This window comes from Saccostrea cucullata, unplaced genomic scaffold (genome assembly GCF_032062105.1).
Source record: "Saccostrea cucullata isolate Sc308-1 unplaced genomic scaffold, CSIRO_AGI_Scuc_v1 ctg1059, whole genome shotgun sequence".
NCBI classification, from domain to species: Eukaryota; Metazoa; Mollusca; class Bivalvia; order Ostreida; family Ostreidae; genus Saccostrea; species Saccostrea cuccullata.
In genome coordinates, this window is record NW_026933409.1 from 206,099 (window position 1) to 222,193 (window position 16,095).

Consider the following 16,095-nt stretch of genomic DNA (forward strand, 5'->3'; position numbering starts at 1 on the left):
AGGAGGGATAACTCTAATATTCCTAGCCAAGAACCAAAGGCAGTCCGGGTACAAGCATGAAATTGTCGTTCGGTAAAGTAAACACAAAATAAAAATTTAGATGAATTTGCGATCAAATTATTACAGTTAATATTGCTAAATGATTTTAGCTCCCGCCAAATTCCAATATTTAAAATTAAAATGTTATAGTTAAGTGAGAATAGACATTGTCTGTTTAAATTAAAAAAGAATCTATACCTGCCAGTTAATGATCTTTTGAAATAAAATTTGCGATAACTGTTCGTTACGACCCTACACATTATGATATGTATTTTTTTTTTAATTACATAAAACAACACGTTTTGTTCTTTTTAAAACCCAAATGTGACAACTTTTTATTTTTAATCTCGTCATAAAGTTTATGTTAATTTAAAACGTAAATATAATTGCTTTTTTTAATAAATTAACAAAAAAAAAGAAGAAGAAGAAGAAGAAGAAGAAGAAGAAGAAGAAGAAGAAGAAGGAAATCTATATACCTTTTTTCATACTTTATACAAAGATAAGAAGATTTTTCTGTAAACGACACCATCTAAATCAATGGAGTTTCACAGATATAAAAAGTCAAAATTAAAAATAAAAACCCACTTATAAATGGACTCCACAAGTTAAAATAACAAACAACAGTTAATTAAACCGTAGAAATGTGAGTTTATTCAGGTTCCAAATCGGTGAATGTAAATGACGTAATCATGTATATATACCGGTGTCTCATTATATCGCGGTACTTAATTCTTTTGCATAAAAAAGTATAATTTCAATTGTTTTAATTTAACTTATATTAAATGATATTTATAATTCTAACTATGGCCCAACTTCTTAGTGCAAAATTATTTTCCAATCTTGCATCGTTTAATTTGAGGTCTATTTTTAAAATAGGCAGTCTTATTCATCTTCTAAATTGGAGAGTCCCATTGTATCGCGGCATGAGTAAACGTGGAAACTTGTAGATGACATGGACCTCAGTTTTTATTTTTGAATTTAGAATGTAATTCTAAGTGAAAAAATAAACAATTGTACACACTAAAGACTTTTAAATGATGAACTTTATTATGATTTTTACTTGGTTATAAATTTAATGGTCTAAATATAATAAAAACGGGAGTGGAAATCTGTAAAATTACGTTTTATTTGAATATTTTTTTTTTCAAACAGATGCTCCATACTTCTTAATCATCAAAAAAGTAAACATTCAGACAACATACAGATTGTCCATCAACAAAAAGAATACAGGCTATGTATCCAAATTTTTGTGATATACCGCGATACAATGAAACCCGCGATATAATGAGAATCGGGAAAAAATATACTTAGTCAATCACTCAATCTCAATCTCGTGTTATCTTTAGCTCAGATTCCCAGTATATACAGCTTTTAATTCATATATACTATTTGTGCATTCATATAAAATTTTATAAAAATAACATCCATTTTGTTGTTTGGAGAGAGAGAGAGAGAGAGAGAGAGAGAGAGAGAGAGAGAGACCTTTAATTGAATTTTTCCGGGAACAAAATAAATTGCATATAATTAGAAAATAGAAAATATTTTACCTCTTCTCAATGAAAGATAAACTTCATATCACATGTTTATCTAGTAAATTTATTCAAACCTTTGTTGTTTAACAATTGAAAAAAAATATCTATATACTGGGTATGTAGAATGTTTTAAGAATTTAATGTGGTTAGTGTTTTATATCGTTCTTCTAATTAATCTCCTTGAATGGCTCTTAACAAACGAGGGAATGCAGTAAGGGAGACAACACTTCTCAAAACACTGTCAGAGAGAGAGAGGGAGAGAGAGAGGGAGAGAGAGAGAGAAAGAGAGAGAGAGAGGGATGTTCAGATTGCTGACTCTATATATATATTCTAATGGATTATCATAAAAACTATATCACTGTCTTGTAATGTTTTTGTTACTTTATATCACGCTTACCCTCAGCGACCGTGTTAATACTTGATAAAGCCACCCTAGTCAATAGATGGTGTTAAGGCAACACGTTCTTGGAAGCCGAAGTCACGCAATTCATTATAAAAACTATTTCTTATTTTTAGCGTTTGGTTAGTAAAAACCTCACAGTGTAAAGAATGTACTGAAATTGGAATTTGTGTTTTTTGTCTGTATTCAGTTTTTATTTTAAAAAAAACAAAACAAAACTCACAGAAAATCAATATTTGAACTATAATTGCAGAGTTAAATGCACTTGTAAGTTGCGATATTAAAAGGACTCTTCTTGACCAGGTTTAAGAGTTCATAAAAAAAAAAAAATCAAAGCACGACAGATGCAGACAAACATCAAATTGAAATCGGATTCGAACTTAAAATGATTCCCATCATATGGCAGATAAACAGGAAGTTGACATCGGATTTGAACGAAAAAAAATCCCACCATATGACATGTCTTCCCATATGAAAAAATACTATTAGAATTCAATCGGAGTATTCAGTTGACTACTAGTTGACGGTCAACTGACCGTCAATTGGCCATTAGTTGAATTTTTGCCATGCAAATGAGGGAGCGATCAACTCATTTGCATAGAGTGGACCACTGTTGAATGCTCCTATATATTCTTTGCAGTTGACCGCTAGTTGAATACTCCTCTATTTCCTTTACAGTTGACCGCTAGTTGAATACTCCACTATTTTCTTTGCAGTTGACCGCTAGTTGAATACTCCTCTATTTCCTTTGCAGTTGACCGCTAGTTGAATACTCCACTATTTCCTTTGCAGTTGACCGCTAGTTGAATACTCCACTATTTCCTTTGCAGTTGACCGCTAGTTGAATACTCCATTAGTCAGTGCACGTAGGTTGCTTTCATTAAATATTTGAAAAAAATGGAGGGAGATTTGAAATCTAAGACAAGCAGTGTTCTTGAAAATATGAAAAGTCAAACCAATAGAGATTCTAAATTGACATAAATGTACTTGTAAATCTAAATGCATTATTATGAATTGAGCTGGCACACTCTCATAAGTTGTTACAGTCTTTCTTCATTTTCTTGGCAGAAAAGGTTATATATAAAATTAGTCTATAGCAATTGTATATTTTTACAACACAACAAGAAACACAACAAGACACTTGATGCATAACAGGTTTTCAGAATTCTTTCAATATTTATATTCAAGTACACAAAAAGTGACCTATACTGGCTTCATTGTTTTGCATTGAATTTCCTATTATCTGTTTAAAAATAACAAGTTTAGTAAAAACAAATCTTTAAATTTTATATACTTACAATAGTACATGAGATATTTCACACGCTGAATCATCACGAAGACAATAATAATGTTTCAAATCAAAATTCCCATCTTCTACAGAAAACACACATGTACTGATTCAAATCTTGGTTGTTGTAATTATGGTATAACAAACCCGATCTATGATAATGTAATTTTGAACCCAACATAAACCCAACATAAATTTAGCGTGGGAGAAATTTTCTAACAAGTCGGAGTGTTCAACTAGTGGTCAACTCTTGTTCTGCATGAAATATCAAAGTATGAGCATTCAACTAATGGTCAACTGGCCGTTTTATGCAAATCAGTTGATCGCTTTTCAGAAAAGCATTCAACTCCGAGTGGTCAACTGTTTTCGCATTAACAGTTGACGACTAGTTGACGGTTAGTTGACGGCTAGTTGACGGTCAACTACACATTTTCGTATGGGTTAGCAGAGAATTGAATGTACTAAAATTCCAAGCATCTGCGATAAGTAGTTGCTGAAAATACTGCGACCAAAAATTTGTTTCAGATATAGCACAGGCGCTTGACGTTTTTAACCTTTCTCTTTATAAATAAGATAATCCCTATGCTATAATAATTACTTATAGTGTAGGGATTTTTTTTTTATTTATAGAGAGAAAGGTTAAAAACGTCAAGCGCCTGTGTTACAGAGGGACAAAACAGCATAACCCCCTGTCCTTCGGACCTGGCGTATAATTATTCATCGTCTATTTCATTTCTACTTTGTTGATACGGACAGAATCTCTCTTCGGTTAGAAGGGAGTAAGTAAAGGGGGGACTAGTATCGCGTTCCTCTGTTGTCGCAATCGGGAGCACAAAACGAAGGATAAACAAACTGGTATCTCGTTCACTGATCGCCGTGAATAGATGTAATACATATCTTCACCTTCACTTCATCAATCCTTCTCATAGCGAGGTTATCAGCTATCGTCTGTCCCCCCGCCATTCCCCGGGAGGCGATAAGATAAGACAGCGCGGGATACTGATGAGGAGTCGGACTTATCGAAATAATAAAGCAGGCAATCAATTCAAAAACTCATATATAGCAAGAATTTAGATTAATCAGACCAGCTTTTGTGAATTCTAAACTGCAAAGAGAACGGATTATTTTCTGTATTCCTGCTGCATGAATACGTTAAAAAAATATAGGGGGTGGGTTGTGGGTTGCTTGAGGGGGTATTGTTTAAGGGTGCTTGGTAGACATGGCCATTTTATGATTATTTAAACCACAGGAAATAAAAGAGCGCTGCGTGAAAACATAAATTATTATTGCTAGAAAAATCATTTATTTTAGGTGGATTTGTTGGGTAAATTTGACCACCCAACATCTTTAAGGAATTTAAAGAACAAAACAAAACAAACAAACGGAGGGAGCAAAATACCACATGAGGTATATAAAATAAAACTTTATTGTTGAATTTCGAACAATTACCTTCTAGAAAAAAAACTTGATTTTTTTTACTCTTCTGGTGAACAATTATATAATTAATTTCATATATAATTAATAAGGAAGTATGTTCCCTGGCCCCACTGACTTTGCTATTTATATATGTATATAGCATTTGATTGCTCCCGGGGATGATAGTGTAAATTTTGTAATTTTTTACCCCTTAATTTCATATTATAGAGTTTAATGGAGTCAAGTTAAAAGGTTTACCCTGCAGAGAGGCAGACTCAAGATGTGATTTGAAATTGCTCTAATAGCAAAAAATACGGAAACCTGCTTAGGGGTCTTTGTTTTGGCCCTAACAAAACGACGCTACTTTGAAATGTTCTGAAAACAGAGCGCTTGACAGACATTGGAATTTAAACGTAGCCTAGAAACTGTTTCATCTTATCTATACAACGTATACATACAGAATTATAATTTAACGTACGATCAAACGCATCAGAGAGGCGGAGAAACCGACATCCCCGGGGACGTTTATAGCTCCGGAGCGCGATATTTCTAAGCTTTACAAATAAAAGTCGAAGCTGATCGCCTTATCTAATTGCATGAAAATACGTACCGAAAAAAACAAACAAGCAAACAAAATCTGATGTGATCTAATTTCGCTGCAAAAGTTTAAATCTACAGTATTACAGGGACTCCATCGCCTTATGTCAATGTGAACTGAACATTTATAGGAGAGTTTGGCCTTAAATATTTCGGGGGACAGATATATATGTAGAGTATCAATGCACGTGTAGAAAATGCGTGTTTTATTTGCAGCAAGTTGCTTTGCATTTTTGCTTTGTGTAACAAATGTGATTTTGGGGGAGAATTTAATTACAGAGGAGTCCGCTGGAATAGAGTTCTTGGATTGGTACAATACAGAGCTCTCAGAAGTGGAATATAACTACTGGACAGTACAGTGGCAATATTACACAAATATCACGGATTTCAATCAAAACAAAACGGTAAGTTTATATTTAATCTCAATTCATATAAAAAAGAAATAATTATATGATTTTAACCGCCTATTACAAGCAATTTTTTTTTCATTTTTCACAAGTAAAACCTCGCGGAATGTTTATAATATGCAGGGTTTTTTTGTACTTCAAAACAGATCCAACAAACAAAGAACATATTATCTTCAGTGTAAATAATTATTCAGTAGACTGTGCAAACACCTTTAAAGAATCCGTCTCTACTTGTCAAATCTTCGCTTTTTTATTCAGAGAATCACGATTATTTGACGATAAGGAATAGGTACATTTTTGAGATACAGTGCTTTAAGTAGTTTCGGATTTTCTGCAGTTCCGGATAATTTTCGTTTAAAAATGAAAATTAAACACACAAAATGGATTTGTCTTTTGTGAATTTTTGTATAAACCATTGAATTTATTGTCTAAAATCTAGACAATAAAGCAAGATCATAAAGTCCGTCTCTCTTTCCATGTTAACAGCTTAATGTTTACTACCAGAAGCGCTTTATTTACGTTGATTAGAAAAATTACATGCTGTTTCTAAAGTTGTAGGTGTTTTTTGAAACTTTTTAAGGGTACCTTTGTAATTGGTGAAGTGTGGATAAGACACTGGTGTTTCTTCTTTCTCTAGTATTTTGGGTTTCCTGATACTACGAAGCATCTCCAAAATAATGGGCAATCTTCACAACATCTTAATTTAAGTAGTTCTGGATTTAAAACTCTAAACCATACAATATTTTTAAAAAAAAAATAAAAAGGACAAAAACATAATTTAATTTTTCATTGAAATATTTGTAAATAATTAAATTGATTTCAAAAGGGCTGAGAAAGTGTATAGAAACATAAGTTCACTTCATGTTGCGATTAATTCATGTTTTCATTTTCAATAAATTTGCTTAAACATCATGTTTTCTCTTTTATATTTTTATTGATATAATGCATATATAAATTACATGTTAAGGTCTCATTGTAGGGAATTCTCTACAAATTGATCATTTATAATGAATTTTGATACGATTTCAATTTAATAATCCCGATAAATGGCTATAACCGGAACTACTTGAAATTTTCGAAACTGCTTGAATTCCCTTATATCTAATGTACGAGAGTTTTATAATATAGTGTAACATTTTTAACAAAATGCCTTTAAATGAAGGTAGGTAAAGGACTATTTGATTCAGTTTAGAAATCAAGTTTAATACGCAAACAATGAAATGATTGATTTAAAAAAAGCAAAAAATTATTGTGTCCTAATTACGTCAACATATCTAAATTTTAAAGTTGTTTTCCCCAAAATCTTCCCATTACCCTTGATTTTCAAAAAGAGCAAGTATAATCGTAACAATAAAACAATAATTTAGACCATTAATCCCAATCAAGGGCCATAATTACAAATTCAGATGATGTAGATATTTGAAAACTCTAAATTACCAATATGCAACGTTTATACAGAAAATTCCATTTTTAAATGATAGGTATTTTGGAAAATTGCGTTCAAATTTATTAACAATTGTTAAGACCACCTAATTATAGATTTTCTAACCGATTTTCATTGTTTCGACCGCGTAATCCGTTCACCGGTAACAAATAGAAATCAAAAAGTATGTCAAAATATTATTGTTATTGTATGTAAGCAGTGCGAAATAGTGTGGAAAAAATTCATATAAATGTCTTCATTAATTTGTGCTTTCAGAATCTGTTTATTAATTATATATAATTTAATACTATTTTTTAAAATTTATTTTCTAATAATCGTAATTTTTCTTGAAGTTTTTTGGTTTCCTATATGTCTTATGCTATAACTCTTATCTCACTTTGTTTTTAAAGTTAGATAACAGTCCAAATAGACAAACATTCCGATTCGGAAAAACAAAATATTAAAATACAATCTAGCGAAAACATATTAAAATGTTAAATGTAATTCTGCATTCCAAGTATTGATAAAAATAGCAAAGTGTTACAGTGCCAAGTTTAGAAAAATAATTAACCCATTTCATCTTTAAAAAGGGTAAAACACTCATCTTATCTGTACAAGGTGTACATACAATAAATTGTTTTACAATAATACAGGTAGAAGCAGATGTCTTGAGATCAAAATTCATTCGAGAAGCAGCGAAAAATGCCTCCCACATTGACTGGAAAAAATTCCAAAACGAGACTGTCAAACGGATGTTCTGGAAGATAACTAGAAATGTAGGACCGACAGCTCTTGGCGATCCGGAAAAAATGAAACAGGTACACGAAAACACTGCTTGAGTGCTCTCTGATAAATGAACAACATAAAAATTCCAACAGTCATTACATAATGTAGTTTAGCAACTACAAATGGATTCACGCACCATATATGTATAACTACCTATTTATTTTTAAAGTTAGGTAACGTTGAAGCCGAGATGAAGAAGATTTACAGTGAAGCAGTTGTATGCAATGTCACGCGGAGCGACTGTTTAGACATGGAATTTGGTCAGTTTGAAAGACTTTTAAAATAATATAATTAGTAATTTATCTAGTATGGAAATTAATGAAAAGCGCCGAAATACATTTGTTAAAAGTGTGTAACACTGGGACAACATTTCATTTTAACTCCAATCATGGCGGACAACAGGAACTACGACACTTTACTTCGGGCCTGGAAGGGGTGGAGGGACGCCAGCGGCAAACAGATAGGGGACCTATGAATAGTCACAAAGTTTTACAAAGGACCCGGGGGTAAGAGTATACTGGTGGAATATCGCGGTACTTAATTCTTTTGCATAAAAAGTATAATTTCAGATTTTTAAATTTAACTTATATCAAACGATATCAATAATTCTGTATAGCCTAAAAGAGTCAAATTATTTTCCAACAGTGTTTAATTTATGTTATATTTTTAATACAGGAAGTCTTATTTACCTCCTAAGTTATAAAGTCTCATTTTATCGCGGTATGGGACAACATGGATGCTTTTAGCTGACATGAACATCAATTTTTATTTTTGAATTTTCTATGTAACTTTACATGAAAAAGTAAACAATTGTATCAACGTAACAGTTTTAAAAGATAAATTTTATCAAAATTTTTACGAGGTTATAAATTTAATGGTCTAAATATAATAAAACGGGACTGGAAATCTGTAAAATTACGTTTTATATGAATATTTTTTTTTCAAACGGATGCTCATAATTCTTAATCATCAAAAAAGTAAACATTCAGACAACATACAGATTTCCATCAACAAAAAAGAATATAGTTATTTCATCATAACGAATTTATAGTGTAAAGGGCGTGTAATTGTTTTAAAGGGTAATACTTTAAGATATTGAATGTATATAGTGATCACTTTTACGCTTATGAAACAATCTGAATACGGGTACTTTATCAGTTTAGCATTAAAATTGGACATATTCGTCTTCATTCTGATTAGTTACATTACTTTTCACCATCTTTAAAATCTGACCACAATATTCAGAGTTGCTCTTCAGACAGACACCCTTTTTCCAGCTCTGTGAACATGGAGTGTCACTTTTTTTTTCTGAGTTATAGATTACGCAGACATGGGGGAGTATTTGCAGGACTGGTACGAATCGTCCACGTTCCAGAGAGATCTAAAGGACCTTCTGAGACAGCTACAGCCCCTGTACTCCCAGCTCCACGCCTACGTGAGGGCCCGCCTACAGGAACAATATCCCCAGCAGCGCTTCCCCAAGTCCGGCCATATTCCAGCACATATCCTCGGTAAGGTTGTTTTACTTATCAAGAAGATGCATGAATTAATATATGCTGGATAAAGCTGGCTGACATATTGAAGCGTAGTGTAAATATATCCTGGATAAAGGTGACTGACACATTGAATCTAGTGTAAACATATCCTGGATAATGCTGATTGACACATTGAAGCCTAGTATAAATATATCCTGGATAAACCTTACTGACATATTGTAGCCTAGTGTGAATATACCCTAGATAAAGCTGACTGACATATTGAATCTAATGTAAACATACCCTGGATAATGCTGACTGACATATTGAATCTAATGTTAACAACATACCCTGGTAAACATATGGATAAAGCTGACTGACATTGACTCTTGTAAACATATCCTGGATCTAATGTAAACATACCCTGGATAAAGCTGACTGACATATTGAATCTAATGTAAACATACCCTGGATAAAGCTGACTGACATATTGAATACTAATGTAAACATACCCTGGATAAAGCTGACTGACATATTGAATCTAATGTAAACATACCCTGGATAATGCTGACTGACATATTGAATCTAATGTAAACATACCCTGGATAAAGCTGACTGACATATTGAATCTAATGTAAACATACCCTGGATAAAGCTGACTGACATATTGAATACTAATGTAAACATACCCTGGATAAAGCTGACTGACATATTGAATCTAATGTAAACATATCCCTGACATATTGAATCTAATGTTAACATACCCTGGATAAAGCTGACTGACATATTGAATCTAATGTAAACATATCCTGGATAATGCTGACTGACATATTGAATCTAATGTTAACATACCCTGGATAAAGCTGACTGACATATTGAATCTAATGTAAACATACCCTGGATAAAGCTGACTGACATATTGAATCTAATGTAAACATACCCTGGATAATGCTGACTGACATATTGAATCTAATGTAAACATACCCTGGATAAAGCTGACTGACATATTGAATCTATTGTAAACATACCCTGGATAAAGCTGACTGACACATTGAATCTAATGTAAACATACCCTGGATAATGCTGACTGACATATTGAATCTAATGTAAACATACCCTGGATAAAGCTGACTGAAATATTGAATACTAATGTAAACATACCCTGGATAAAACTGACTGACATATTGAATCTAATGTAAACATATCCTGGATAATGCTGACTGACATATTGAATCTAATGTAAACATACCCTGGATAAAGCTGACTGACATATTGAATACTAATGTAAACATACCCTGGATAAAGCTGACTGACATATTGAATACTAATGTAAACATATGGATAAAGCTAACTGACATATTGAAGTATGTAATTTATATATCTTAGGATTGTAGCCTTGTGTAAATATATTCTGGATAAAGTTGACTGACATATTAAAGCATAGCAGTGTTGTGTAAACAAACACATTGAAGTGATTAAAGGTAGATCTTTGGAATGCGGAAGGACATATTAAAGCAAGCATAAACACATTTGGGGAAATCTGACTGATTTATGTAAGTGTAATGTAAACATATCTTAGAAATGCTGATCCTAGGAATGCTAAAAAAAACAAATAAGAGTGAGGTGTAAAAATATCCAGGGAATACTTACTGACATATTGAAACCTTGTATAAAGATATCCTGGGAAAACTTTTTGACTTAATGAAGAGTAGTATAACATATCCTGAGAAAATTGAATGACATATTGGAATGTGGTGTTAACATATCCAGGGAAATCTGACTGACATATAAATAATTAATTATAAGGTCTTCAGACATTTTGAAAATGGCATAAACATATTAGTAAAGGCGTCTAAAAACAAATCCCGGTGAAGCTCACAAAGCTCTATGTCCTATTGAAGCGTAGCATTAACATGTACTAGGAAAAATCAGAGGAAATACTGAATCATATAGTAAACATATGCTTTGTTAAGATAATTTGACGTATTGAATGATATATGGAGATAACGAACAGTATTCAAGCTCAAAAGTCCATATAACAATACAAAATAGGAGCAGAGCAAACACTGGCCTCCAAAACAAAAGAAGTGGGGTTAGGTGCCATAGAGAAGTAGGTATCCCCTGCCGACCGGTCACATTCGCCGTTTGCTCCTTGTCATGATTGGGAAATAACGGAAAAATCCGTCGGCAATTCAGTTGGCCTAACAATAAGTATGAAGTGAAGTGTAAACAGTGAGGCTTACTTAAGCACCATTACTTTTTTGGTGCTTTATGTTGTTACTCAGTAAATGAAGAAGTTTTTTTTTTTGCAGAAACCTTTAACACTTGATATTGTGTTTTCAGGAAATATGTGGGCTCAAAACTGGGAAAACGTGTACCACATAGTTCAGCCTTATAAAGATAGACCGGAAATCGAGGTTACATCTTCACTCAAAAATCAGGTATACACGTAGAACTGACAGGGGAAATAGATAATATTTTGCAATGTAATCGAAGGTTTAATTGACTCATTATTGATAGACATATCGCTTATGTATAACCAAATATTGTATTATTACTTAGAAGCTTCAGCAAGTCAAAGTCGGGATTTCTGTAATACATGCTCAAACTGTAATATTCAACTTTGGAAAAAAATGATTTAAGAGAAACTTCAATTTATGATTGTTTCAAATATTCAAGGTTCAGGAAATTCTTAGGATAGGCCTCTTGTAGAAATCTCCTACATAGCTTTGATTTATTAAGGACAACTAGAACTGAAGATTAGTACATCTTTTTGTACAGAACTACAACGCGACAGAAATATTCAGGACAGCAGAACAGTTTTTCACCAGTCTGGGATGGCCCTCTCTGCCACACAGCTTCTGGGAAAAGTCAATGTTGACAAAACCAACAGACGGCCGAAAAGTCGTGTGTCATCCGTCGGCATGGGATTTTGGCAACAGCAAAGACTTTAGGTATCAATCATTAAAAAAAAGTTGTACTGCAACTCAATGAATTTTTAACGAGTTTGAACCGAGAAATAGGTCTGCTCCATAGACGTGTAAAAAGGCTAGAACTTGGATCCTGAGAATTCTAACACTAGTTCCTAAGGTGTGAGTCAATCCATATAATGTTACAATGTATTTGACATGCTATTTATCATTAGTTTTAGTTGCTGTGTAAGATAATTACAATATAAAATGCACATAGCATTAACGTTTTATAAAAAAAAAGTGTCTGTGGTATAAAGAATTTAAACTTTATATTGGCCTTAGGAGTAAGTTCGTTTGTTAAACGAGCGCCATATTTGTTGCAAATAGTTTCCAAAAGCTTTATCAGGTCTAAATTTCTATAAATAGTCCCTTGTAAAATGCAAAAATACTAGTAATTTATTCATCTATCTTATATATGTTTCTAGGATAAAGATGTGTACCGCCATCACGATGCCTGAGCTGATTGTTGTCCACCATGAGATGGGACACATTATGTATGACATGTTATATAAAGACCAGCACATCACGTTCAGGGAAGGGGCAAACCCGGGTAAACAGAAATATAAAGTTTTATAGCATTTACTCATAACGCCAATTCCTACGATTTAATCAATTTAAGAATTAATTAATTTAAATTTCTATTTATATTGTTCTTAAATGATCTAAGATTTAGCATGTTCTTTTGTAAATATTTTTTGTTTATCTGCTTATTTCTATATAAAATACATATCAATATGAATTCAAGCTAGTCCTTCTTCAATCCAAAATTAAAAATAATAAATAAGTCATAAAAAAATTATTATAAAATAAGATTTAACTTTGTAATTCTCCCAGCGTTGAAAAATACATAGGCAGCTGTAAAAAAGAAATAGTGCAGCCAAAGTATATGTATGTCACTTGAAATTCATTAATGACGGTGATAGATAACTTGTAACGAGGAAACGCAAAAATTCTGCAGATGTTACATCTCAGATAAGGACACCTATGTATACTTCATTTAAGAACATGTGAACTTTAAAGTAAATATTGCCGTTCTAAATTCAACATAATCACACATACGTACTTCTAGATGTAAATCAGTTATATTATCAATATACATGAAGAGTAACTGCGTTTTCTTATAAAGTGAAAGGAAACAAGCATGATAAAGCAATAATACGACAGGTTTTACCATAAACAAACCCAGCAGCATTTCATTCAGTTAAAAATTCAATTTGTCCCCGTCTATTTACAATATACTACCAAAGGGGAGTTGTCAAATGTGAATCGTATTAGATTTGATATCGAAAAAAGTTGCATAAATAAAATTATTTTTGAAAGCTTGAGATACAATTTTCTTTGCGAAATATTGTGAATGCCTTATTTCTGTACAATGGAAATCAATCTGGACACAATGATAAATATACAATGTACACAATAATTTATAATTCCTTTTAACTTAATAATATAATATAGACAATTTGTTTTGAATTGTAAAGTATTTTACAGGTAGCAGAGGTTGTTGAGTTCATTTCAGATGCAGTGCTCACCAAAATATTTCTCTTATAGTATTTTAGAGAAAAATAAATTAAAGTTTTGTTGATATCTTACAGGTTTTCATGAAGCCATTGGAGATTTGATAGCTCTGTCGGTGTCAACGCCTTCTCATCTGAAGAAGATTGGCCTGCTGGACCGTGTACAGAACGACACAGGTGACAAAGAATAACCAGACAAACCAATAAAATATCTCCAAAATAAATAAAATATAAAACAGAAGAACCTTGTAGATAGGAGGAGAATAATAATTTTAGTTTGAATGAAGCATCAGTGCAATAAGCTGAAATTGGAAATGGTTAACATTAGAAGTATTTTGTATCAATCAATTATACATATTTCCTAATTCCATCTCTGGAAAGAATATTTATAAAAATGATATCAAACGTTAAATTTAACTATAAAGGAAATATTCTTTTAAAATAACTTAATGAAGGTAAATGTTTAATAGAGAGCGATCTGAACTTTCTGATGGCACAAGCTCTCCGGAAGATAGCCTTCATTCCCTTTGGTTACCTGATTGACCAATGGCGATGGAGCGTGTTTAGCGGGAACACTACGGACTCTAACTACAACAAACACTGGTGGGACCTCAGGTCTGTATAGGAAACTCCATACAGTAAGGAAGCGTAGCCTCCGTCTATGAACAAAAAATTCTAACCCCGCTTCTGATAATTGTTTGTGCAAGAAGCATATAGTTATGGTCAGAGTTGCATAGGAAACTCCATGCGGTAGGGAAGAGTAGCCCCTATCTATGAGAATGAATAAATGTTTGAACAAGAAACACAGAAAATTATTGTTTTACAGAAAACCCAAAGTTTCCACTAGTTCCTTTTTAAAGCTGTGCGTTCAAATTCTTTTTATATCAGGGGTATTATCATATCGGTATACCCCGTATATCAGGTAATAGATCACAGTTGATAAAAGAATTTTTAAAAAACTAAATTAAAAATATGTCTTGGTACCAAGTAACAATGCTTGTAACAATATACGAGGGCTGGAATTTGACGCTTTTCGCGCAATGATTTAATCTTCATTATCAATCTCTCTTGATTAAAACACATGTCCGTAACATTTTGTATCCAATTTCCCATTTTTTTCTTAGTATACTGGAAAATGGCCGATCCAATGATTTCCTGGACTTGTTTCTTCCTTATTAAAGGTGTTTTTTTTCAAATTTGGAAATAGAAACAAGTCAAAAGGTCTAAGATCTGGCGAATATTGTTAATTTGAAAAATATTTACAGAAAGTTTTAATTTGAATTAAATATTTTTTTTTGCAAACATACTCTAGAAATTAAATACAGATTTTACCACTAATATTTAAGAAATTTGCATATAAAAAGTTTCCACTGTTTTGTAGTTCCGTAAATTTTGTTTTAAAGCTATCAAGCGTTTGAATATCAAAACAACATGGATAACTCCAATTATTGATATATTTTTTGAAATGGTAAGACATTTGTCGCTAACGTTTTAACTCATTTTTCAAAATATAGGGTGACCTTTGAGTACTAAGCTTTTTTACCGTCAAACGTTTCTTCACAAAAGTTTAAACTAACCCCGATGTGATGTCTATCAAATTTGCTATGTGTTTTAAAGTCAATCCTACATCATCAAGTATTATTTGGTGAAATTTGGCAAACAGTACATAAGTTGTTATAATTTTTGTTACCATTTTTGATGCCCATTATATAATTTTTTATCTGAAATTGCTTATTTGTCTATAAAACAGGCATTAGTTGCTGTAAATGTCACATATTTCAGTGAATATTTCTTTTGGATTTTTAACAAGTTTTACAGCAGATTTGATCCTTTGGTGCATTCATTTATAAAGTGTACCATATCCCATGAAACTATGTGATGAAAAGTGGTCACATAAACTGTTATAAATTCATTAAAGATTCAACTATTAGAAAAGGTAAAGTTTAATGTTATATGATATCTGTATTGTATGTCATACAGTTCAGGACATTATTTATTGAACAGCCCTCGTAGACTTTGTCTGTAAGGGACATCGATCATAAAATATCATTAGTCATCTAGAAAATTACATTGTTACATATTCTCAGACTGATAGAATATGAAATATGGAGGAAATGAACTGTGTTTGATCTCAAAGTCCATATAAACATTACAAATCAGGAGCAGAGCAAACATGGACCACCAAAAACAACAGAAGTGGTATATCTCGCCGTGTGCTCTTTGTAATCGGGAAATCATATCAGTTC

General features: G+C 32.3%; 2 protein-coding genes across 2 annotated transcripts in view; both read left to right on the forward strand.

Moving 5' to 3' along the window:
• Positions 1 to 5,441: 5,441 nt before the first annotated feature.
• On the forward strand, positions 5,442 to 7,941 carry LOC134238285 (angiotensin-converting enzyme-like). The gene is made up of 2 exons (XM_062720414.1): positions 5,442 to 5,676; positions 7,756 to 7,941. The coding sequence occupies exons 1-2, from the start codon at positions 5,470 to 5,472 to the stop codon at positions 7,939 to 7,941; spliced, it is 393 nt and encodes a 130-aa protein (XP_062576398.1). The 5' UTR covers positions 5,442 to 5,469.
• A 1,266-nt stretch (positions 7,942 to 9,207) lies between these two features.
• LOC134238260 (uncharacterized) overlaps positions 9,208 to 16,095 on the forward strand; it is a 44,083-nt gene continuing 37,195 nt past the window's right edge. Inside the window, exons 1-6 of the mRNA XM_062720381.1 lie at positions 9,208 to 9,399; positions 11,707 to 11,804; positions 12,145 to 12,317; positions 12,761 to 12,885; positions 13,928 to 14,026; positions 14,320 to 14,464. Coding sequence (XP_062576365.1) covers positions 9,219 to 9,399; positions 11,707 to 11,804; positions 12,145 to 12,317; positions 12,761 to 12,885; positions 13,928 to 14,026; positions 14,320 to 14,464 — 821 coding nt within the window. The 5' untranslated portion in view covers positions 9,208 to 9,218. The remainder of the gene's footprint in view (positions 9,400 to 11,706; positions 11,805 to 12,144; positions 12,318 to 12,760; positions 12,886 to 13,927; positions 14,027 to 14,319; positions 14,465 to 16,095) is intronic.

Excerpts from the sequence above, each read along its gene's own strand:
- LOC134238285 (XM_062720414.1), top strand. The coding sequence starts at position 5,470 with ATGCGTGTTTTATTTGCAGCAAGTTGCTTTGCATTTTTGCTTTGTGTA. Across the intron at positions 5,677-7,755 it reads ATTTCAATCAAAACAAAACG|GTAGAAGCAGATGTCTTGAG; the intron begins GTAAGTTTATAT and ends ACAATAATACAG.